The sequence below is a fragment of the Podarcis melisellensis genome (genome assembly GCF_964234715.1).
Source record: "Podarcis melisellensis genome assembly, chromosome: 17".
NCBI classification, from domain to species: Eukaryota; Metazoa; Chordata; class Lepidosauria; order Squamata; family Lacertidae; genus Podarcis; species Podarcis melisellensis.
In genome coordinates this window covers 41,433,228-41,455,810 of record NC_138534.1, presented here as the reverse complement: position 1 = coordinate 41,455,810, position 22,583 = coordinate 41,433,228, and the positions used below count along the sequence as shown (strand labels likewise).

Genomic DNA, 22,583 nt, shown 5'->3' with positions numbered 1-22,583 from the left:
CGATAACTCATTAAACAAGTGGCAAAGGCTCATCTCTGATGCAGTGGAAGAAACCCGGGCTTCATTCTCCTAGCATCTCCCAGTGTGTTAGAGAACAGAGGCTGCCATTCAACTACCAATGGGTGGATCTGTCCATTTTGGTTTATCTGTGCTTCAAAATCCCCCCCCCCCCGATTTCGGTTCACCCTATCTCTGCATCAGTTTAGAATTAGTATTATTATTTGAAGTCATCTGTATTCATCTACATGCGCCTTTCTCCTAATGCAGGCATGTCCAAAGTTCGTTTGGGGGGCAGTTTATTCCAAAAAGCTCAACAACTTTAATCCTAAAAAAAAGAAAAAGCTCAACAACTTTCAACTTTGGCCGGCCCTCTTTGAAAAACGTTTGGGCACCCCTATAATGCATGCATTTTGCCATATATACATATGACAATTTCTCTTATATTTGTGTACACTATTTTCCTGAATACTGCCTTTGACTAGGGGGGTTGGTCCTTGAGGGTGCCCCCTGGTGAATGCTGGATAGCAGAGCTACACGAGTCCCAGGTTCACATACCCAAGCTTCAAGGGGGGGGGTGTAATTTCTTCCCAGTTCTTTGCTGCATGGCTGTGTTTTGCAGCTGTTAACCTGCCCAGGAGATCCGAGGGCTGTGATTCTTCCTTATGACATAATCCACCTTCCCAGATGCCTTGGATTTGGTTGTAGCAAGCATAACAATTTTACCATATACTTTGCATTCTGAGTCTTCTTTACGGGCGTGCTTGACAATGCAGCTAGACTAGATACTTTCTCACGAAAATATCCCCATCCCTACAGCTCCCAGTGCTCCCAATTTGTTTCACTTACCCAGGTCTCAAACATATCTTCTGGGCGCAGCTTGCGCAGTGTGGCTCTGAAAAGAAAGAATAGAGACCTCAGTTTTATGGGTGAATCTGTATGGTGATTATGATTGTAAGATTCTGTATAACAAAAGTAGACTCAGAAGACAGGAACTTCCACTGGCAGGCGTAAACCAGATTGACACAGTGGTCCATTTTTTTTACACCTGCAGTAAGTCTGATTCCAAACAATACAGGAGCATCAGCAATTTCCATTAACACAAACAGCAACAACATGGGAGCAAGGAGGAATAGACCCTATCCGGGCACTACATATCATGTACAGTGGTACCTTGGGTTAAGAACTTAATTTGTTCTGGAGGTCCGTTCTTAACCTGAAACTGTTCTTAACCTGAGGTACCACTTTAGCTAATGGCCTTCTGCTGCTGCTGCCACGCGATTTCTGTTCTCATCCTGAAGCAAAGTTCTTAACCCGAGGTACTATTTCTGGGTTAGCTGAGTCTGTAACCTGAAGCGTATTTAACCTGAAGCGTATGTAACCCGAGGTACCACTGAATTTTTTTCTTTTGTGAGTTGAGGCCCAGCCCCCGCTTGGAGATAAAATAATACACATGGACACAAGTATTTAGGTTAATGGGCTAAGAAGGCCACAAATTTATTGGTTACAGAATGTGAGTGGCATTGGCTTAGGCATTGGATCGGACAGACTATACTTGACTCCTGCCCGCTCTGCCGGGAGTCACACAAGGGTTAACAACCAGTAGGGGGAACTTGTTGGTGCAAATCAACTGGGAGCTTTCCCCTAGAGTCACTGGGGGTCGAGCCATGGCCCTAGCCACCCCCAGGGCATCAGACAGGAACCATGACCGCCGGCTTCCTTTAACAGAATACCCTTCAAGGGGAGTGGTAGGTGATGGCCACAACCTCCCCTCCAACACACAACGCGTTTTCCAATGCCTAACAGCCAAACCTGATAAAGTTGTGACGATTTGCTATGAGGTAGGCGAAAAAACCAAGTGGCTGGTACCAATCTGCCAAGTGGAAAAAAATTTCCTACCAGGCCCCCTGGACAACCAAGGCGACCAACCGAAGTCCATAGCAAGGTCAAGAAAAGAAGGAAGAAACCTAAGGGAGGAAGGGTGGGTGGGTGATCCGAGGAAGCCAGGAACAAGAAGGGAGAGGCTGTGTGTCCGCGGTCGTTCAAATACAGCTAAGCCGTATAGGCTGGCTGGTGAGCGTGACATGGGCACAAGACTCAGAGACGCAGGGGGCTGAGTTACGCCCCCTGCCAGCGTGGGAAGTGGTTCCCGCTCACAACACCTGCCCTCCGTGAAGAGGAGAGGCCTTTTCTGATAATTTTTATTTACGATTTTCAATTTTATGCATTTCAATAATTTTACAATCATTTTAATGTTTTGAAACTCAACTTCCTTCCCCCTCTTTCTGCGGTTCCTTCAATTAATTTTTTATATTTTCTGCATATTCCAAATTAACTTAACCATTTATTCATCTACTTTAAATGCAAACTCTTATAAAACTGCAGGTTATTACAATAATCCTGCCAATGTTCTTATCTGTTTACAGTTTGTTTGTAAATATTCAATAAACCATTTCCATTCTTTTATCAAAAGTTTGCTATCTTGATTTCTTATTTTTTCTGGTACGTTTCGCCATTCCTGCATATTCCACAATTTTTTGTATCCATTCTTCTTCCGTCAGGACTTCTTCTGATTCCCATTTTTGGGCAAGTAAAATGTATCTTTTTCTATCCACCTACTATTTGCATGCGTTTAAAGGGTTAGCAAGAATGGTGACCACCAACATCCAGAAGGATTTATGGCATTTATGCCACCCAAGAATTTGGCAGAATCAACAGGAATGCGCTCCCTTTCCCTGTGAAAGTCATCTACTAAAGCAGCAAAGTTCATGTCTGTTCCGCGACCAGACTTGAAGCCAGATTGAAATGGCCAGGAAATCAATTTCATCTAGGGAAACCTGGAACCAAGACCACCTGTTTCGGTTTGGGCAACACTTTGCCCCCTAAGGAACTATTTCAGACTGACCAATAGTTGTGTAATGCTGTCAAGTCCAGTGACAACTTTTCAAAAAATGGCCTGACCTCCTCTTACTTGAAGCCAGATGGCATTATACCTTGCTAAAAAGAGAAATTGGGCACAGCACAAACCTATGTGGCCAGACCTTCTCTGGCAGCTTTTATTAGCCAGGATGGGCAAGGATCTAAAGCACAGGTGGTGGGCCCATATCTCCACAAATCCTAGCTACATCCCTGGGCAACACAAGCTGCAAATAATTCTTCATTGCAATCCATGTACTGTATGTGTGTGGATGCAAACATGGCCATGCAGATTATAATGTTGCGAGCCTCTCAGTAACCCTTCATTCTATTGTTCTTTTCACAAATAAGTAAACCCTGCAGGTTTTCCAAATTATTGGTCTATTGATACACCCCCATTTTGAGTTACCATATATCTGCAAATCACTCATGAAGAGGTTTTTGTGCAGGCTGTGAGGAGGAGGAGGAGGAGAAGAGGAGGAGGAGGAGGAGGAGGAGGAAGAGGAGGATGAGTTTGGATTTGATATCCCGCTTTATCACTACCCTAAGCTGTCTCAAAGCGGCCAACAATCTCCTTTCCCTTCCTCCTCCGCAACAAACACTCTGTGAGGTGAGTGGGGCTGAGAGACTTCAGGGAAGTGTGACTGCCCAAGGTCACCCAGCAGCTGCATGTGGAGGAGCGGAGACGCGAACCCGGTTATCCAGATTACGAGTCTACTCTCTTAACCACTACACCACACTGGATACAATAATCAAGAGACCTGCAATAGGATGAAAAAAGGGACGTCCTATTCTATTATTATTATTACTATTACTATTACTATTACCCCACCCATCTGACTGGGTTGCTCCAGCCATTCTGGGCAGCTTCCAACATCTATAAAAACAGTAAAACTATTACAGGGCTGCTTTCACATGTTTTCTAAAGTTTATAGTGTTACTAATCTCCTTGGCTTGGAAGTCGCACATCAGTCAACATTTCTCCGTTTAAATTGGCATGGCCTTAGGAAAAGTGAGATGTTCTAGGATCAAATCAGAAACCAGGACGGCTTCTGTAAATCTGGGATGGTCCCTGGAAAATAGGGACACTTGGAGGGTCTGCACTGCAACTGGGAGGCCCTGACCCTATAGGACAAGGGGTACTATTCTGAGTTCCATGATTGATACCTTCTGTGCTCATTCACAAAATCAACCAGTTCCTCTTCTGTATATGGCTTGTCAGGGACATGGACCGGTTCATCCATAAAAGGCTCATAGAAATCCACTTCATTTAGCTTCAGGCCCAGTTTCTTTGCAACCTATAAACAAGCAAAGACACTGGTAAATTATGGGCATTTCTTTTGCTGAAAAACATTTCTCTCTAATATATTGTCAGCTCACACTGAATACTTTCTGAATGATGGAATTATTCAACATGTAAGTATGTGGAAAGTTAAAATACCGCAACAAAGAAATATAGCACTACATACTTTCATAACAACAAAAACACTGTTTTCATCAGAATCAGCAATGCTCTTCTGAAAACTAACAAAGCAAAATTGAATCTAGCAAGGTTGAATGGCAGTTTTCGTTTGTTTGTTCTTTAATCCCACATGCACAGTTTAAAAATCCCCTTTCTATATGCATATACAATAATTTATTATGATAATTTACATCTAGTCCAAATATTTTAAGCGGCTTGCAGTTAACAACATAAATAACAACATTAATAAGTTAAAGCAAGAACATCCACAGTTGCTAGGAAAAGATCTAAAACAAGTTAGCATTAAAAGCATCAGGCAATAAACAATGTTTATCTGGTGCGGAACAGACATCAGGATCGGCAGCACTGAGTGAGTCTCCTTAGGGACGGGATCCCACAGCCAAGATGCCAGAACAAAAATACAATTTCACTGGTCACCATCCACCTGACTTCAAAAAATGTGGGAACTGAGAAAAGTGGAAACTCGGATGGCAAGGATACTGTTACATGTGGGCAGATTATAGGAGTGAATGATTATTTCACACAAATAAAGAAATACACAAGACCTTTATATGCCCCTTAACAACTATGAAACACTGTACATAAAAAAGAGGCAAGCTAAGAAAAATGCAAAAGAAATCAAATACACTCCTCATCTTCTTTTGAATTTCATTCCAAGTCATCGAGGTTTGAGTATCAAGTCCCAATATAAATGGCAAGAGAAACGGTGGCCCCCACCCCACTTCATCAGATGAATGAAGCGTTATCCTGAGTTGCAAGTACTCAGATATACGATTGGGTGCGAGATTGTAAAAAGTAAGGTCGGAGGGAGATTAATTTTTGAAAACTACAGATAATGATAATTACATTCTCAGCAGCGCTAATTCACAAAACAATTTTGATAACACAGACAATAGCTCAACCACCCGGCTCTCATAAGCCATTCTTGAGTTACTATACCAATAATTTAGGAACTTTCACCATTTTGTAACTAAGCTAAGTGCTACTGCCTCTGTAACTTTTCTGACTGATGTATGGAAAAGCACATGACTCTGACCTTTGGAGAATTTGTAAGTAAACTCTAAACGTGTTTACTAAACGTGGTCTTTTTCCTCTGCTGGGGGGAACGGGTAAGTTTGGAAAGAAACTTTTGAAGGGAACATTCTGGAATTTACTTGGTAGGGGATATTTAAAATGTCTAAGAGCCTATGTTTCCACACATTACTTTGCTGCATATTTTGTGACTTTAAACCTCTGCTAAGGTTGTCTCTCCAAAGAGTACTTGCCCCAAAATTGAATCTTGGCATTCAAGAATTCTCCTTTACACACACACATACACACTTGCACCAACACCTAGGACCCTGAAGAGTAGTTCTTGCAAGCCACACAGTGAACAACTGGCAAACTCCCTTGCCATGGGAGTATTGCATGACTTAGGGATCAGCAACCTTTTTCAGTCGTGGGGCGGTCCACCGTCCCTCAGACCATGTGGTGGGCCGGACTATTTTTTTGGGGGGGGAATGAACGAATTCCTGTGCCCCACAAATAACCCAGAGATGCATTTTAGATAAAAGGACACATTCTACTCATGTAAAAACATGCTGATTCCCGGACCGTCCGTGGGCCAGATTGAGAAGGCGATTGGGCCGGATCCGGCCTCCGGGCCTGAGGTTGCCTACCCCTGGCATGAGTCATACTTAGCCACCACCAGATTTAACCATTGCTGCAATCCTTCCTAACAGCTCTTATGTGGAATTTGCGGGGTTCCAGCTGCTTACCCCTTTGTCAAAGGTGGCAAAGAACTTGACGTAGGGCTGGAAGTGTTCCGCTGCCTCCTCAAATGCTTTGTAATCTGAGAAGCAGAAAGGAAGGAGAAGATTAGTTCCCATTTGGTCATCTTAAATGAAGATTAACACATGCACTGGCATCAGCTTCTGAAAGCTGGATCAAAAATAGCTCCCACGGTAGTCAGTCTAGAAACCAACCCTGCATTTCCACCCTTGCTGCTGCTGTGCTACGCAGCCTGGCCTGATTCTGCCATCACAGAGCCCCTCTTTCCTCACGGAATAAGTGGGAAAGAGGGGAAACACAAAAGCAAGCTAGTCTCATAATATGAAACGGGAGATGAGGTAAAATATCACTTTTCAAAAGCACAGAGAACCCTTTAAAATGAGATTTATTTGTCTATATTATTCTCGTTTAAAAACCACATGCATCCAGCTCCGAAGTTTAAGGAATCCATGTTGTGGATTTGCAAGAGCTCACATGCGTTTTCTCTCTCTAGCTTTTGCAGTGAATGGGAAAGTGAAAATATTATGTAGTTAGGAGAGGTTCATGGAGGTGGCAACCTAGCTGCATCTTGAACTGAAAAGTTTAATAATAATAATAATAATAATAATAATAATAATAATAATAATAATAATTTACTATTTATAGCCCGCCCATCTGGGCAGCTCCCAGCATAATATTAAAAACTTCACTAAACAGGGCTGCCCAGCTGTGGCTTGAACTGAAAAGTTAAATGCCTCAAGAGGGTGAGAGACGCTCTCCCGAAAAACATATCAAGGGGCACAAGGGGCTACTTATACAGAGGGGGTGGCTCTAATCACCCCAAATTAAGCTTGGAGACAAAGAATGGTTAAGGAAGTTCATGTGAGGACAGCCCCTGCCCTGCACTCTACCCCACATTCTTCAGGAGGACCCCATCCTTCTGGGATGTCTTCTTGAGGGATGCAGGAATCTGCGGAGGCAGGAGGGGATGAGAAACTTTCCTTCTGTGTGTAAGCCTGCACGCTTAGGATCTGCTCAGACTTTTGGATGTGCTGAGGATGGGAGCAAGGGCACCACCCACCCCCTTGCATTCCATCTCCACTGCACACATTTCGTGACCTCTTTCGGTTTTCCATTAACATGCTGAACAGAACACGGGAATTGCATCACAAGACCAATTCAGTAGCAAGGCGGACAGAGCTCCCTTAAGCAAGTCTGTCTATCTTGCTACAGAATTTGGATGGGAAACGTTGACCTTCTTAGACCCCTTCAGAATCCGCCAAGACCTACGAATCCCCCGACGAAACCTACGTTCTGAGTCTTCTCCTTTGAAGTAGCCAATGAGCTTGGTCTCTTCTTCCATGTGGTCAAAGGCCTGCAGCTCCAATTTGCTGTTGATGATCTCCACTGGGTCTTCCATCAGCTGCCATGAAGAAAGAATTTGGTTAAGAACAACTTATTAGCAATGTAAATGGGGTGCTTACTGCCTGATATGAAACAAAGGGTGGGTCTACAAACAGGGGGAAAACACGCTATAAATAAGTCAGAAATTAAATCATTATAACAAAAGGGGAAAAACACTATGGAAAATAACATAGGTGGGTTTTTTTGCTCTCCAGCACCATCTGGTGTTGCATTTTTGTAATGCATTCAAAATGCTGTTTTCTTTTACTAATGTAACTTTTGTAGTAAAAAGTGTCTCATCAAGTGGGACTATTTCTCTATATGCCATCTGGGATTATTCACTCGGCTCCATAGTATTGAGCACTGGCCAGATATTTTTGACTATAATGCCCATCTGTCTGGCCAGTTATGCTGGCTTGGAGTGATGGGCGTTATAGTCCAAAACAGATCAGGGAAGATTGCTGTATACAAACTAGGTGCTGAGGATACGGCTCTACAAGAGCTGATTCAATGGCATTGTCTGCATATTAAAATCTTCAGAATCAGCATTTAGGGAATATGTCAGAAATACCAGGTATTATTGCATCATAATCCTAAACAAGTTCACTCAGGAGTAACCCTGCATGGGCTAACTTTCTAGTGTTACAATTTGTGGCCATGCAGTCCCATCTAATGCACAACTATTCAAAAATAAGTCCCATGATATATAGTGAAGTTTACTCCCAATTAAATGCGCATAGGATTGCAGTCTTGGGTAGTGGCCATGCTTGGAAGAAAACAAGAGTTCAAAATTTCCACTTGAAGAGTATTGGAGAAAAAAGGAGAGAGCGTTGAGAACAGTCCTTTTTAGACAAAGCGTGTTTCCATTCGCAATTCATGGCTTATATATTCCATTTGCCCGGAGACCAAGAATAAGGTACCACATAAGTTGCAAAGAGCACTAACACCAATACATTATTTCAACTAGAAATGGGGGAGAATTTATTGGGCCACTTCTGCTTTGCTTTGTACTTACATCCAGGAGGAATTCAACCAAGACGTCTGCAACCATCTGCCCATCAAACTCGATGATGTGATCCTCCTTAAAGATGTACAGGCTCCCTTCTTCATCCAGACCTGGAGAAAGGGCATAGAGAGAGAGCAACGACTTTGCAGTTAGACTAAATGGGCTGGTGAGGTTCCTTCCAGCCCTGTGATTTTATAGCTGTAAAACTGGATTGTGTAGAAAAAGAGACTGCTAAAATGGTCACACTAGGTCTATTAAGAATCTGCTGTGTGATGTTAGCTGGAGACCATTCTGGAACGTGAACAGCCTTCCTTGGCTGGAGGTGCTGCCAGCAATATCTGTATCTGAAACAGAACAAAGGACAGTCGGGGCTCATCCACACTGCCATTTGTCCCACAATTTGTCCTATTTGTCCTGTGATTTCTAAGTTCTTTTCTTGTCCTGCTGCTCTGCCCCGCAAAATAAATCATAAGACAAACAAAAGTGTGGATGAGCCCTCAGTCCTGTTGGAAAGATTCAGATAGCATACTCTCCAATAGTTCCATTTTCTCCAGGGTCACAGTATACAGCAAATATTCCTTTTAACTGTTTAAATATTTCAGAGCGTTGCACTTAGTTCCTCCTGGTCCTTTCCCTCTTGCTAGACAATAAAACATCTCTGGGCAATATGAAGCTTTCTCGTTCTATCAGCACAAGGATTTCCACTTGTGCAATGAAACTGTCAGGAGCTTGTCCTACACTCGAGTAGGACCCTGGAAGAGACACATGCTCAACTGGCAGCCTTATCTCCCTCCCGATCGCTTGCCAATCAGCGGCTTTGTTTCAACACCCCCTTCCCTCTTTCAAAAAAAGAGAGCATGATCTGCTTTTCACGCCTGGGCAATTCGGCTCCAGGGACCACGCATTCGCTCCATAAGACACACAGACATTTCCCCTTACTTTTTAGGAAGAAAAAAGTGTGTCTTATGGAGCGAAAAATATGGTAATTTCTTACAGGTCCTACTCCAAGCCTTTTCAACAATCTCCGTCTTCTGCCTCCTCTCCATCACTTTCTGTTCCTCCTTGAGGCTTTGTCCCCTGCTATTGGCGGCTCTCACCTTTGAGTGTCATACCTGTTTTTAAGTACCCACACAGTCCTTTTAAACTACCACAGAAGTACAGCAGCTTTAATTTTACTCCAGCGTAGCCATGTCATTGTTGTCAAGGGCTGTTTCGTTCACCTGGTATCATTGGAACAATCTAGAGTGAAATTTGGGCAAGGGCCTCATTGCAGCCAGCCTGAGGCCAGGTGGCCGCTGCAGTGCATCGTGTTGGATCAGGGCCCTGGCAAGGGAAGCCTAGGCACTGGCCGTCATGTGTAAAAACCCAGCAGAACATTGGCTGCTCTGCGAATCGTACTTTGACTTTGGTCACTGGATATGTGACACTGGAATCCCCTCAACATTCACTCATGATTATCTTCAGCATTATAAACAGATCACACTTACCCAGCTTTTTGGCAAGTTTGGCATCTTTCTTGGAATCCACTAATGCAAAACCAATGCCTTTCTCTTCTAGGACCTGTGCAGCGAGCTGAAGGAAAACACAGACAAGGTTGTCAGTCCAAACTTCCTCAGGCCAGTATCCCACAGATAACATTTGATGGAGCAGAAGACAGAGCCAGCCATTTTGAGAGCCAGTGTGGTGTAGTGGTTAAGAGCGGTGGACTCGTAATCTGGGGAACCGGGTTCGCTTCCCCGCTCCTCCACCTGCAGCTGCTGGGTGACCTTGGGCCAGTCACCCTTCTCTGAAGTCTCTCAGCCCCACTCACCTCACGGAGGGTTTGTTGTGGGGGAGGAAGGGAAAGGAGAATGTGAGCCGCTTTGAGACTCCTTCGGGTGGTGATAAAGCGGAATATCCAATCCAAACTCTTCTTCTTCCCATTAAGCGAAGTGCAGCAGTTTCCTCAGGACACAGATATGCAAGAGGAGGCCTTCCAGCCGCCCCACTGCTTCCACCCCACCCCACCCCACTGCCACTCGTCCTCCCCACTCCTTGGGGGAACAGGGGGCAGCTCTGTCTCACATCAGGTGGCGAAACAGGATGGGCTGCCCCTGGTAGAAGACCCTCCAAGTGTCCCAATTTTCCAGGGACAGTCCCAGAGTTACAGAAACCGTCCTGGTTTCTGATTTGGCTCTGGAATGTTCCACTTTTCCTTAGGATGTCCCTATTTCCATCGGAGAAAGGTTTGAGGGTATGTTACGTGACCCCTGAGCCAAGGAGATAAGGAACTATACCACCTTTAGAAGACATCTGAAGGCAGCCCTATATAGAAAAGTTCTTTAATGTTTTATTATGTTTTTATATATTATATATTATGTTTTTATATATGTTGGAAGCCACCTAGAGTGGCTGGGGAAACCCAGTCAGATGGGCAGGGTATAATAATAATAATAACAATAATAATAATAGAATAGGACATGCCTATATTCATTGGAGAAGTGTTGGAGGGCATGTAGAAGTCCTAAGTACAGGGCAACGCAAGGGAGTGATTCCCTCACCTTTCAATTCTGATATACTCTTAGTGGCCTGACCAACTTGTCAGGGGTTACAGAGGGAAGGAGGGGCAACACCGGCTATGTTGAGAGGTCAGTTTTATTGGGCTTCTCTTCTCCTTCAGCTGTTTCCATTAAAGCTGCCCATTTATAAGAAGTCTGCAATTCCAAGAACTATTGCCTGAGTTTGCTTGCTTTCTTCTGTCCTCCTCATCCCTTTTCCATTGTGTCTTGCAGATGAAACCTGAGGGCAGAGACAGCCGGGCTTCTTATTGATCTTGCACGAGCTGCCCTGAGAGCCAGATGAAGAATGGGATAAACGTGCTTTCAGTATATAAGCAAATTGTTCTTGCTGTCAGATCTTTTTAGCCCTTTCCCCGTGGTCCTCATCATTCCCCTCTTTTCTGCATTTTCCCGTTTTGAGGCAAGGTGACACCCAAATTGCTCCAGACCCAGAACTGAGGGCTTATTGATGCTTTATAATAGTGTCCCTTTGATATTCTATACCCTGTTTTATATTTTCAACATCGTTCCCAGTGTTTTCTTGTGTTTGAGAGTTTTTGAGCAAATGCTACCGGAAAACTACCTAATTTGGTTCCAAGATCTCCAGTGAAGTTTTAATATAATGCGTGGAAATATCCAAATGATATCCAAAATAATGCCAGAGGTATTATTATGGTTTTATTAATTGACGAATCGCCTTTCATATAAGATTAAAGGTAATTTACAATCATGCAATAAAAACAGCTAAAGTAGCCTTTAAAACAATATAAATACACATTGAAAGCACCATTAAAATGTTTTTCTTATCCAGCAGGGGGAAAGCTCCAGGGCAAGAAAAACAGTGTTTGGACACAGACCTTGCCTGGAAAGAGCAGAAGAAAAGTAATATGCATAAGCCCACAGACAGATTTTAATCCACATTAAACTCCAACGTGGACAAGCCCTTACTCAGCATTTAAAAAGTGTTTCCAGAATTTAAAAAGTTAGACCTATATTATGAAGTTTGTTATGTATTCAGTGGTCTGTGTTTGCCTGAGCCTGAGTCTGGACTAAGGATTCTGAGCTCCTGTATTCTAATTCGATACATGATATTCAGTCACAGAACATTTCAGGATTTGGGCCTCTGCCATTGGCCCTTAAACTCTGAGTTGTGATTCGAAGCTTGGAAGTTCAGACAGCCAATCACGTTGGGAGTGGGAGTGGCCCAGGCCTTCAGAAATGTATTTAAGCAGTTGTTTTGCCTCTGTTGTCCAGTTCTGTTAGTTCAAAAATGGTTCTTGCTGTTATCACTGTGTCTTGCCTTGTGGGAACCCACCTATACTTCAAAACTGTAATTTTTACAACAGGTAAATCTACTAACTGCTCCTTGTTTTGTTGTAAACTCAAACCTCTTTTTTGCTCCTGCAATTGGAATCTGTTCTCTTGCTATTTCTCCTCCGTGAGGGTTAGGGATGCAGGTGGCGCTGTGGGTTAAACCACAGAGCCTAGGACTTGCCGATCAGGAGGTCAGCGGTTCGAATCCCCGCGACGGGGTGAGCTCCCGTTGCTCAGTCCCTGCTCCTGCCAACCTAGCAGTTCGAAAGTACCAAGTGCCAGTAGATAAATAGGTACCGCTCCGGCGGGAAGGTAAACGGTGTTTCTGTGTGCTGCTCTGGTTTGCCAGAAGAGGCTTAGTCATGCTGGCCACATGACCCAGAAGCTGTACGCCGGCTCCCTCGGCCAATAAAGCGAGATGAGCGTCGCAACCCCAGAGTCGGCCACGACTGGACCTAATGGTCAGGGGTCCCCTTTACCTTTACTGGCGTGCAAGGCAACTCAGCAGCCTGCAACTCCAGGCCCAAGAGCCTGGGAAGGCTTCTTCCTTTGGTGACACATGTACAACATATCCCCCCTTCAATGCATCAGCATTTGAACCTGGCAACTGGCCTTGCAAAATTGGCAAAGGGCCACACTTGCAGGCAGATAGGCCGATTTTTAAAATTCCGCCCACAATAAGCATAACACCCGGGAAGTCTGAGCATAAACTCAGGACTTGGGGCAGGTTGCTGTCTTAGCACATGCCAAGACACATTCCCAAAGTGGCAGCTCCCGGAAAGGGGTTTGCCTGACAGCTTGCTTTCACCTTCCCATTGTGTTCAAGTGACACACCTCTGCCTGGAATGGAAGCATTCAGGTCAGGCAATGAGGCAGAGGAGAAAAACAAAAGTCAAGCCCTGCTGAATTTCACCAGAAAGGCCTGTCTCTCTTTCGCTCCTCTGCTGTCCATCTGCTCCCTTGTTTGGCAACACTTGGTTTCAAGTGTTTTCCTTGCAATCGGTTAAAGAAAAAAAAGACATTTTGTCAACCAGAGCCAGGGCTTTTTTGGCCGTGGCCCCGATCTGGTGGAACGCTCTGTCACAAGAGACTGGGGCCCTGCGGGACTTGACATCTTTCCGCAGGGCCTGCAAGACAGAACTGTTCCACCAGACGTATTCCACCAGGCCTTTGGCCAGGGCACAGCCTGACTCCCTCCTTTGGCAATCCTCACAGAACTCTAGCCCAATGGTTGCCATTAATTTGACTCTGAATTGATTTTAGAATGAATTGATTTTAGAATGTATTTCAACTAATTGATTGTGATTTTAGGGAAACTGTGTTATTTTTACTGTTGTTAGCCGCTCTGAGCCCGGCTTTGGCTGGGGAGGGTGGGATATAAGTAAATTATTATTATTATTATTATTATTATTATTATTATTATTATTATTATTTGAAGAATTCAAATGCAACTGGGAGAACCTTTTTTTGCACCTTCTCAGAACTAGCTCAGCTACGCGCTACATACAATGAGCAAAACCACACTCTGCCATATATCCCTTTTATTTAATGCATGCGCAGGCATTTGGCCACTTGGAAATCTGCCGAGGGAGCCTGCCCTGTGCCCCTCTGCTCCCTGCTGCGGCTGGGAAGACCCAGAGTCACTTTCCCACTCACAAGACAGAGGAAGGACCAGGAAAGAGAGCCCTCTGCAGACTGAGCCTTCCCCTTGGTGTCTCTACAGGCAGCTCTGATAGGGAAGAAAGAAAGCCATGTTCCTGTGGGATAGCTCAGTCTGACACGAGACTCCTCCTAATCTCAGGCTCATGAGTTCGAGCCCCACTTTGGGCAAAAGATTCCTGCATTGCAGGCGTTGGACTAGATGACCCTTGTAATGCCTTCGACCTCTACTATTATACGATTCTTTTTTAAAAATAGTTTTTATTTGATTTTTACAAATTCATTCACACAAGTAATAACATTTGCACAAGACTTCCCTCCTCCCCTCTGTGGGTTCTTCAAGTAACTTTTTTAAAAACTGCATATTATAAGTCCATCTAATTTACAATCCTCCATTGTGTCCAAAATCCATGTTTCATTGCAAGAATTACGGTATTTAAAGCCTGCCAAAGAGTTCAAGTGTTTACAGTGGTCTTTCAAGTACAATACAGTGGTACCTCAGGTTACATACGCTTCAGGTTACATACGCTTCAGGTTACAGACTCCGCTAACCCAGAAATAGTGCTTCAGGTTAAGAACTTTGCTTCAGGATGAGAACAGAAATCGTGCTGCGGCGGCACGGCGGCAGTGGGAGGCCCATTAGCTAAAGTGGTGCTTCAGGTTAAGAACAGTTTCAGGTTAAGAATAGACCTCCAGAACAAATTAAGTTCTTAACCCAAGGTACCACTGTATATATTTGTCCCATTCTGTTTTGATCTTCCTGATTTCTGATTTTCGCGGTTAATCTTGCCATCTCTGCATAGTCCAATAATTTCATCTTCCAATCCGCCCTGGTAGCTATCTTGACATCTTTCCATCTCTGGGCAAGATACTATTATACAATTCTAGGATCCTCTGTCTCCAAAGAAAGATGCACGGATGATTATGGGGAATGTAGCTGTACAGGGTCTTCTCCTATGTCCAGGGCCGTCTTTACCCAGGGGTGCAAGGGGTGCAGGGCACCCAGCTGCCGAATTCTGGGGGGCACCAAATGTATACCTACTGTATCCTGGTCCCTCTTGATCGGCGGCAGTGAAAAGCAATGGAGTGAAAGTCCTTGCCCCCCTCCTCTGTCACTGTGTTACTCCGTAGCGTCAAATATTCCCGACGAGTCAGGATACCAAAGCAGTTTATTACACGTGAGCAATTTCCCCCTTAAAAAGGTCAACAATTTTGGGGCTCCAAAAAAAAGCTCAATAAAAGTTAATTTGGGGGCGTTGGGTGGATCTTTGCACCCCAGCGGCATATATGCTAAAGACGGCCCTGCCCATGTCCACCTTGTACTGAGCCCCTCACTCTATCAGATCCTTCTCTTTGGGATTACTGAAATGTCATACAATAGCATGGCTCTTGTGGAAGTGCAGCATGCCCTAAATCTTTGTTATAAATAGCCCAAGCCCAAGTGTGCTCTGAAAGCACCAGGAGGCTGAAGAAGATAACAAATGCCAGCTGGAAGCCTCTTGCGGGGGGGGGGGGTGTCCTACCACTAAATCTGCTCATGGCACTCACTGACAGCAGTTCAGGCTTTGGTTGTAATGTTAGAAGCAAGGGCTTTCCGAAGAGAATTGTGCTATTAATTTGCAGGCACAACTTGGAAGAGTGGTGTGGGCTATTTGCAAAATGGATTTTGAGCAGTCCGTTGGTGTGCTTTGAAGTCTCAGCAACTGGGAAAGGTGGCAATTGGTTAGCTTGGAAAGTTACGTGCATATCGCATGCAGTGGAATCTCTCCTTATGCGTTCTGACATGAAAATTAGGAATCGTGTGAGGAAAGGATATAAAACAGAATATGTGATTGGTTGTGCCTAACGCAGTGTCCGATGAAAGGATGATATCCTAAGTCCAGCAAAACATGCCTCTCCTGTATTGGTCTCTACAGACACAGCAGGCAATGCAACCTTCCAATAGTTTGACTTCATTCCCAAAGACCAACTCCTCCATTGTCTCCTGAGAACAATGGAATGTGCAATGAGATTAGGAGGTCAGTGGAAGATAGTTTATATTAAACTCTAGGTATCTGATGCACCACTCTGCCTGCGTCATATTGGTAGCATGATCCTATTCACGTTTACTCAAAAGTATGCCCTGCTGTGCTCACTGGAAAGACAGATCCTGAAGCTGAGGTGCCAATACTTTGGCTACCTCATAAAAAGAGAAGACTCCCTGGGAAAGACCCTGATGTTGGGAAAGATGGAGGGCACAAGGAGAAGGGAACACAGAGGACAAGATGGTGGGACAGTGTTCTCAAAGCTACCAGCATGAGTTTGACCAAACTGCAGGAGGCAGTGGAAGACAGGAGTGCCTGGCGTGCTCTGGTCCAGGGGGTCACAAAGAGTCGGACATGACTGAACGACTAAACAACAATGCCTGCTGAGTTTAATGGAACTGCGTCCTGCAACCATGTGCAAAAGATTGCAGCCCTAGCCAAAAATCCTGTACCAGTTGCATATGCCAGCGAGGAAACCGAAATTGGAAAGACTGCAGTCGCTGCAACTCATCCAATTTGTTTCTTTTACCAGACTTGTAACAGGGCATAGGAATAAGTTCTGGAGTTCAACATGGCCTCACCCTAGGTTCACAGGGCTGCAGGATGCCTTTCGCTTAAGGTCACTAAAATTAGGAACACCCAGCCCAGCTAAAAATATGACTTAGTAAGACTATATGAAACCTTTTGTGAGGCAGTGTGCAGATCAGCCCACCATTGTGTGTCCCAGATGCCTGTAAACTGAATTCCTGGAGCGTGAGCAGAGAAACCTCTCTCCTGTTGGTGAGGTAACTGCAGAAGATACTCTCCGAGGGAGATTTAACAAACACGTCTGCCTCCCTGGAAATGGGGGGAAAGTCAAAGATGTGCACCTCTCTCTCTCTCTCTCTCTCTCTCTCTCTCTCTCTCTCTCTCTCTCTCTCTCTCTCTCTCCCCCTCAACCCCTCACCCCATAACCTATCATCTCAAAACTGAGATGGGAAACTTATTCTATGTTGAAGGCCTTGGTGGGTAATCTGGTGGGGGCCACATACTGTGGGTGGGTGGGGCAGAAGCCAGCTGTGGGTCAGATCACAAATGGGTGAAGCCACTCCTTCCCTGTTTTTCTCTGCTTGCATTTTGTGCGCTGGGGAGGAAGAAAGGGATTTCTTTTCCTCTCCACCCAGTACAGGAACACACAACTTATGCACCCTCACTTACTTTTTGCCTTGCTCTTTCCAGGTGCAGATATGCACTTAAAAGAGCCACATCCAAGTGGGGGGGGGTTTTGTGGGGGGGTGGTAGTGGAGATGCCCCAGAGCTTCCCCTGCCAAAAACAAAAAGCAAAACACTCTTTAGCAATCAATCGGAGCAAACATCAATTTGAACTTTCTATGGATTGATGTTTGCTCCGAATGAGCGCTAAAGAGCAAGTTTTCATAGGGAAAGCTCTGGAGCAAAATAAAAGGGTGCTTGGACACAGAGCTTTGAAGTGCGGGTTGTGCCTGGAATTTGCAGAGGAAAGGCAAGTGTGGATGAGTCCTGACATGAAGGATGTCAGGGCAGAGTCAGTTTGTAGTCTGTACCCAGATTTGGTCAAAGGAATGAACTGAGGAAAGCTTTGCACTGCTCTTCACACCATTTGCCAAGAGCGGGTCAAATCAGAGTGATCTACACTGGCATCAGGGGCGGACGTCAGTAATCTTTTGTAATATGGCGCCCTGCGCTAGGTCAACATTTGGCACCCCCTAATGGATTTTCTCAATTATCAATCATCTCAATTTTGTGCCCCTTTGGCTCAGTGCCTTGTGCAGGTGAACCACACGCACCGTCCTAAATCTGGCACTGCTGGCATCTGGGTCAAGCTTGCTAGTGAGCCCAAGGAAATCTGTTCCCTCTGCCTTAGCACACCCTCATCCAACAGATGCTGGTCTTCCGCTCTCCTCAGTTGTTCTCATTATACCTGAAGTATACCTGAAGGAGTGTCTCCACCCCCCATCATTCAGCCCGGACACTGAGGTCCAGCTCTGAGGGCCTTCTGGTGGTTCCCTCCCTGTGAGAAGTGGAACCAGGAGAGGGCCTTTTCAGTAGTGGCACCCACAATGTGGAACACCCTCCCATCAGATGTCAAGGAAATAAACAACTATCTGACTTTTAGAAGACATCTGAAGGCAGCCCTGTTTAGGGAAGTTTTTAATGTTTAATGTTTTAGTAAAGGTAAAGGTACCCCTGCCCGTACGGGCCAGTCTTGACAGACTCTAGGGTTGTGCGCCCATCTCACTTAAGAGGCCGGGAGCCAGCGCTGTCCGCAGACACTTCCGGGTCACGTGGCCAGCGTGACAAAGCTGCTCTCGCGAGCCGGCACCAGCGCAGCACACGGAAATGCCGTTTACCTTCCAGCTATAAAGCGGTACCTATTTATCTACTTGCACTTAGGGGTGCTTTCGAACTGCTAGGTTGGCAGGCGCTGGGACCGAGCAACGGGAACGCACCCCGTTTAATGTTTTATTGTATTTTTAATTGGGAGCCACCCAGAGGGGCTGGAGTAACTCAGCCATATGGGCGGGGTATGATGATGATGATGATGATGATGTTGATGCCACAGACTGATTGCCAGGCCTAGCAAGACCTGTAATTGCACAAAGGCCACCCAAGAACCTGCTTCAAAAAAATAACAACACAATTCTCTCCCCGATGCTTTTTAACATCTTTATGCGCCCCCTTGCCCAGATTATCCGGAGCTTTGGGCTGGGCTGTCACCAATATGCTGATGACACTCAGCTCTATCTGCTGATGGATGGCCACACCGACTTGGCCCCGAACACACTGACCAGATGCTTGGAAGCTGTGGCTGGATGGTTTCGTGGGAGCCGATTGAAACTAAATCCTTCCAAGACAGAGGTCCTATGGCTGGGTCAGGATGGCATGGGTATGAGGGACCAACTCCCTTCTCTTGCGGGGGCCCAATTAGTGCCATTGCCTTCCGTTAAGAGTTTGGGTGTAATCCTTGACGCTCTCCCTCTCCAAGTTATAGCAACAGCCAAGGCGACATTTTCCCACCTTCGCCGCATCAAGCAGTTGGTCCCTTACCTTTCCCGCCCCGACCTGGCCACAGTGATCCAAGCGATGGTCATCTCCAGGCTTGACTACTGTAATTCACTCTACGCGGGGCTGCCCTTGAAGCTGTCCCAGAAACTCCAGCGGGTACAGAATGCTGCAGCGAGGCTCCTCACGGGGTCTCTGCCATGGGAGCATATTCACCCAGTGCTTTTCAAGCTGCACTGGCTCCCGGTGGAGTACAGGGTCAGATGTAAGGTGCTGCTTTTGACCTTTAAAGCCCTTCACGGCCTAGGACCCTCGTACCTACGGGACCGCCTCTCCTGGTATGCCCCATGGAGAGCCTCAAGGTCCATATATAGAAACACCCTAGTGGTCCCAGGCCCTAAGGAAGTTAGATTGGCTTCAACCAGAGCCAGGGCCTTTTCAGCACTGGCTCCGGCCTGGTGGAATGCTCTGCCTCATGAGACCAGGGCCCTGCAGGATCTGATTTCTGTAAGACAGAGTTGTTCCGCCTGGCCTTTGGCTTGGAGCCAATTTGATTCCCTCCCTCTCTTTTTTCTTTTCCTTCTCCTCCTGCGATGAGGCTACATTTTAATATTTTAATGTTCCATTATTTTAATGTTGTATTTTATTTTTGTTTTTAAGTTGTAATCATTCATCTTGTTTTTATTATTGCTTGTAAGCCGCTCTGAGCCCGGCCTTGGCTGGGGAGGGCGGGGTATAAATAAAAAATTATTATTATTATTATTATTATTGTTGTTGTTGTTGTTGTTGTTGTTGTTGTCTAAAGTAGCCTTGTGAGCCAAGAATGGAGCATCCCTTAGAATGGGACAGAGCTTTAAAGGGCAGGTTTTCGTTCAGAAAGCTCCAGAGCAAAAACAAGTGTGCGTCAGACTATGCCCGGGAACAGCAGAGGAAAGGTAAATGCGGATAAGTCCACAGTCTGTCTTTCGCTGGCTGAGAAGGCACCATGATTCCTTACCCCTGCTTTATGGAAACAATTTGCTACAATTCGTCAAACAAGTCTCGCCACTGCTAGCAACACTTTGGCACACTTAAGTCCCTTCGCCATAACTATTTCCGTGAACAAATTTCCCACCTCTCTCTGTGTTTCGGCCCCTGTCTCTGCTGCGTTTCTTGGCCTCCTATTTTTGCATATTGGGGCAAAAAGAGGCAAAGGGGAGGGGAGAGGATGCAGCTCATTTCTGGCATGCAAGCCTGCAAAGGCATCTGTGTGGACATGAAGGCAACATGCAGCCGTGGCAGGAAGATGACCTGGTTGCAGCAGGTGGGAGATGCTAAAAGTTGCCACTGTCAACATGAATTTGCTCTACCTCTAGGCTAGGAGAAGACTTCCTTCCTTCTCATATCATACAGTTGCCTTGCTTTGAGACACCCACAGAAGTTCACAAGACGCAGCACTAGGAGGAGGCCACAGTGGGGATTTTAGCTGGGAACAGGGCAATGTGGGACAGCTTCTCTGTAAGAAGGAGCTGTTGCATCTCTTTCTCCCAACTAATATTCTTAGCTTGGCAACTTCAGGAGAATCAGACTGCCAAAAGTTATCCCTCCACGATGCCTTGTAGTCCTTTACATGTTTTACAGTGGACGCTCGGGTTGCAAACATGATCTGTGCGGGAGGCCCATTCACAACCCACAGCGTTTGCAACCTGCAGCACCACGTCTGCGCACATGAGGGTTGCGATTTGGCACTTCTGCGCATGCACAAAGCGCGATTTAGCACTTCTGAGCATACGTGTCAGAGCTGCCCAAGGTCCCAGCTCACAGAGGACCAACGCCAGTTCTTGTTATATACAAAAGTCTTTGTTAAGGTTCAGTTTTGATTCCAAAGCCGCGGCGCGCAGCTCTACGTCTCAACCCTAGACCGCTGAAGCTCCGTCTGAATCTCCTCCCCCCAGACACCAGTTCAAGACCCTAGCCTTGCTCCACCTCCTCCTTTGCTCCTTTGCCTCCGCTCCTGAACCCCTGACAATACGCAAGTGCCAAAACCTGGAAGTAACCCATTCCGGTACTTCTGGGTTCTGCACAGTGCGCAACCCGAAAAGACGCAACCTGCAACATCAGTAACCCGAGGTAGGACTGTGCTTACTTATAGGATTCCTCTGGCAGCCAGTATAGCATTTTGTTTTGCTCCCTGATAGTGGAACCTTCTCACCACCAGAGCATTAAACACATTCTTGGCTCAGAAATAGGTTTTGACAATAAATAAACATGAACAGCAAACGGTGAAGAGATCTGAAAGCAGGCAGCAGAGAACAAACTGGCGTCTAGCACAGACTGAGGCTTTCTAAGTAATGGAATATTTTTTTCAGCTTGGTTTAGCAGAGGCTTGCTTGGGTCGGATTCCTGACGGGGGCAGAACAATGGCTTTGATACCGGAATGCAGATGGAAGAAACACTTGGATTAAACATAAGTGACTGGGAAATTCATTCCGAGAGTTTGGCTAGTGGATGAAAGCCTATCAAGCTTGCATTTGTGATCTTGTTGAATTGCTCTGATGTTCCCCACTTACTGCAACTCAGAGGCAGAGACCTTGCCCCACAGAAACATGGACAGCTTTGAGGAGGTTCATTGGCACAAACCTTCCAGACCGGAAAGGTTAAGATTTAGGTGCATGTCTGCACTCAAGCATATTTCAAAGGCCTCTTTAGAGGTCCCCAATTTGGTGTGTCCCGCGCCACCCCCCTGCCAAGGTGCTGAGTGTGACCATGACATGCAACCAACACTTACCTCCAGCACCATCTCAGTCATTTGAAAACGCCTCTGCGAAATTTTGTCGGATGCCACAGGCTCATGAAGTAGCACGCCGACCATGTCATACTTCTTGAAGGCCTGCTTGTAGTTTTTCTCGCTCAGGTCAATCACCCGATCTTTCCCATCGTAAGTAGGGAATTCCAGTCCTTCTTCTGCCCTGCAGCAAGTGAGCACGTAAAAAACTGCCAGGAGCCAGCAAGCTGTTTTCATCTCGGGGTGTTTCTTGTTTATCTTGGGGGAAGGAAGAGGAATTCCAGAGCCTGCGGAGGTCCAGCTCTCGGGGTGCCAGCTTGATCTGCTACCCTCCTGCCACCTCAGCTTCCCCTATGAATCCGTCTAGATAGATTGAGGTCACTGAGAAGCAAACTAGCAACCCTGGTTGGAAGACAAAGGCAAAAAGACAGACAGGAGAAGCTGGGAGACCAAACCCTGGATACCTTACATAGCTTGGCCCGGCTTCTGGGTCATTAAGAACTCCATTTTTAGGAAGCAGTTGTTTCGGGCTATAAATAGACCCTGCAATGAATAAAAAGGACAGATATGACACGATTGAGGGACTTCGCTGGCACTCTGCTTTGCCTCAGAGAGAGAAAGGGAATAGCGGAGAGGGGAGGAGGGGCAGGAATGTGCAGAGATGCCTCTACTGTACAGAAAATGCACATATCTCCCTTTGAGTTTCAGA

At 45.7% G+C, this 22,583-nt stretch overlaps 1 protein-coding gene across 1 annotated transcript in view; it reads right to left on the bottom strand.

Annotated features, from left to right (window-relative positions):
* CASQ2 (calsequestrin 2) overlaps nucleotides 1–22,371 on the bottom strand; it is a 37,278-nt gene extending 14,907 nt beyond the window's left edge. The window contains exons 1-7 of the mRNA XM_081894553.1: nucleotides 21,878–22,371; nucleotides 10,043–10,127; nucleotides 8,565–8,665; nucleotides 7,457–7,568; nucleotides 6,154–6,227; nucleotides 4,081–4,211; nucleotides 847–892 (exon numbers count right to left, since the gene is read on the bottom strand). Of these exons, the coding sequence (XP_081750679.1) occupies nucleotides 847–892; nucleotides 4,081–4,211; nucleotides 6,154–6,227; nucleotides 7,457–7,568; nucleotides 8,565–8,665; nucleotides 10,043–10,127; nucleotides 21,878–22,111 (783 nt within the window). The 5' untranslated portion in view covers nucleotides 22,112–22,371. The remainder of the gene's footprint in view (nucleotides 1–846; nucleotides 893–4,080; nucleotides 4,212–6,153; nucleotides 6,228–7,456; nucleotides 7,569–8,564; nucleotides 8,666–10,042; nucleotides 10,128–21,877) is intronic.
* Between the last annotated feature and the right edge of the window lie 212 nt (nucleotides 22,372–22,583).